Source organism: Sphaeroforma arctica (assembly GCF_001186125.1).
Source record: "Sphaeroforma arctica JP610 unplaced genomic scaffold supercont1.4608, whole genome shotgun sequence".
Classification (NCBI taxonomy): Eukaryota; class Ichthyosporea; order Ichthyophonida; genus Sphaeroforma; species Sphaeroforma arctica.
The window spans coordinates 1-2,370 of NW_014035950.1; the positions used below are offsets into that span (position 1 = coordinate 1).

General features: G+C 45.4%; 1 protein-coding gene across 1 annotated transcript; it reads left to right on the forward strand.

Annotated features, from left to right (window-relative positions):
- Positions 1-1,156: 1,156 nt before the first annotated feature.
- Positions 1,157-2,141, forward strand: SARC_14423 (hypothetical protein; the record flags this gene model as incomplete). Its single annotated transcript, XM_014291442.1, has 2 exons — positions 1,157-1,303; positions 2,010-2,141. Coding segments are annotated over 2 exons (279 nt in total), but the record flags the coding sequence as incomplete, so codon positions are not given.
- Positions 2,142-2,370: the final 229 nt, after the last annotated feature.

The following is a 2,370-nucleotide window of genomic DNA, read 5'->3' on the forward strand; positions in this document are numbered from 1 at the left end:
ATATATATGCTGTGCAAAGGGGAGTGAATGTATTCTTAGAACAGCTCACATCCCTATTTATATACTCGCATGTTTATAAAGCAAAGTTTTAGTTATCAGCATTTGTAGAGTGTTCTTCGATAATGTATGATAGATCGCCACGGAGTATTATCGAGTATGCACGCACGCGCAATTTGCAATACGCTGGCGCTACTGTCCATAATATGTGGTCACGTACCTGGCACACAACAAAGGCAAGCGTAGCAGGCTGGTGTGTGTGTTAGAGGCCCCTGTATTCACACACCTGTTGTGATTATGTCTGTGCATCGTTTCTCCGCAGAACGCTGAAGCCGCCACCGACGAGGAACGGGAGTGTCTGGATGTTGTAGGTGGATATCACACCGGAGAATTCATCAATGTCTTTCGGCACGGGTATGTTATTGGCGATATGTGTACTCCCTGACATTGTGTATTATAGTTATTGTAGTTTAAAGGGTGTTGGGAGAAAGACATGGGCCATGCTCGATTGCAGTCATTGTATCAGTGGAGAAACACGTAGTCGAAAGAGCTAGAGGGATGTGCATTCCATGGGATGTAGTGAGTTTTTGATACAGTACCAGTAAAGGTGAGTTTATTCCACGCATATGCACATACAGGCACACGCTCACACACGCGCACATACACATACATACATATTTGCAACCAAGTAGCTGGTTATGTGAACTGGCAACAATCCGCCGCAAGGGTGCAATTCAATATGGTGTACTTTACCGCCATTAGTATGAATTACACGCGGACAGACGCAAGTACGCGCACGCACACGACCACGCACTCTCAAATACGCACTCACATACGGACAAATAATCACATACAGACTTTATGTGCACAGACATATAAACCTGAAGTTCGCACACATGTCTGCATACACATACATGCCACTCAGAAATGTGCGCACATACACACCCGAACACTCGTATATTGGCACAGACACCCAAACACTCACAAATACACGCACATATATATGCTTATATGCATATACTCACAATTATATGCACACATACACACCTAAACACTCACACGTATACGCACATACGCATGCATGCACACATACACTCGCAAACACTCACAAATACACGCACGTACACATGCATGCATACACACAAACAGATCGCTCGTGATGCGAACGGGAGACGAGCCTCCGGAGATGGTCCGACCCAATGTGGTGTTTGGGACTGTCAGTGGCATGATTGGTGTTATGGGTTCATTGACTGAGGAGATGTACTTGTTCTTGGACGATCTGCAGACGCGGCTGGCAGAGATCAAGGTACTACCGATAGGATGTTGTACATTAAGCCGATGCTATGGTGTTTGATGTGTGTGTGAGTGTGTGCTACGGATATGTGCAGTTTCCCATTTGATTTGCGAAGGCGTGGTTGTGCGAAGCGCATCTGTGCACGATGGGAAGTGACGATGAATTGCGCAAGGATAAATATACAAGCTACCTATAAACTATAACGTGACGTTTGGCTCTATAGCTTAAGCTCAACGAAATTGTATCATGTCATATCACACCTAAACTGGTGCACTCTGTGTCGTATTTTCCGTTCGTAGTCATGTGTATGTCTAGCGATCCGCGCGTCCCTCACATTTCCTGCAGGAACTGTGTGTTCTGTAGGGTAGGGTGTGGGTTGTAGTACACCTACGGTAAGCATCTGATCTGTTGAGAGCCCAATAGATTCGACGCACCTTTCTATGACAAACTTGCTATCACAGGTGCAAGTCGCCACCAGCCGAGAGTTGTATCTAGAACGCCTTTAACTGTGCTATGTCGTCCCTATTGACACGGTTAAGTACTAAATGTACATATCTCAGTACTGACTTTCTACCAGCATACACACTGTTGGTACGTGTTCTCTGTAGTATAGGTACACACAGAATCGATCGACTTTGTATTTCAACCGCCTACAAACATTGACTCACACTCCAACCCCTCATTAACTTGCGGTATGTGTATCTGTTGACTATGTTAGGGCGTAGGAGGCCTGTCGCACAGCACGTGGCGAGAGTACAAGACTGAGCGGCGGATGAAGACGGCGTGGCACTACATAGACGGGGATCTGATAGAGTGGACACTGGAATTGCCCAGAAGCAAGCTAGTACAAGTAAGCGTCTTTGTATGCACTGGTTTGTTTTGTGATTGATGTAGAATACGAATGATCTCTCCAATGATGAGCGCCAACATTTGATAAGGCGACGAAGATACGCGTGTATGGTTGTTGTGCGGCTGGTTAGCTGTCTAATATATATATATATATATATATATATATGTGTGTGTGTGTGTGTGTGTGTGTGTGTGTGTGTGTGTGTGTGTGTGTGTGTGTGTGTGTGTGT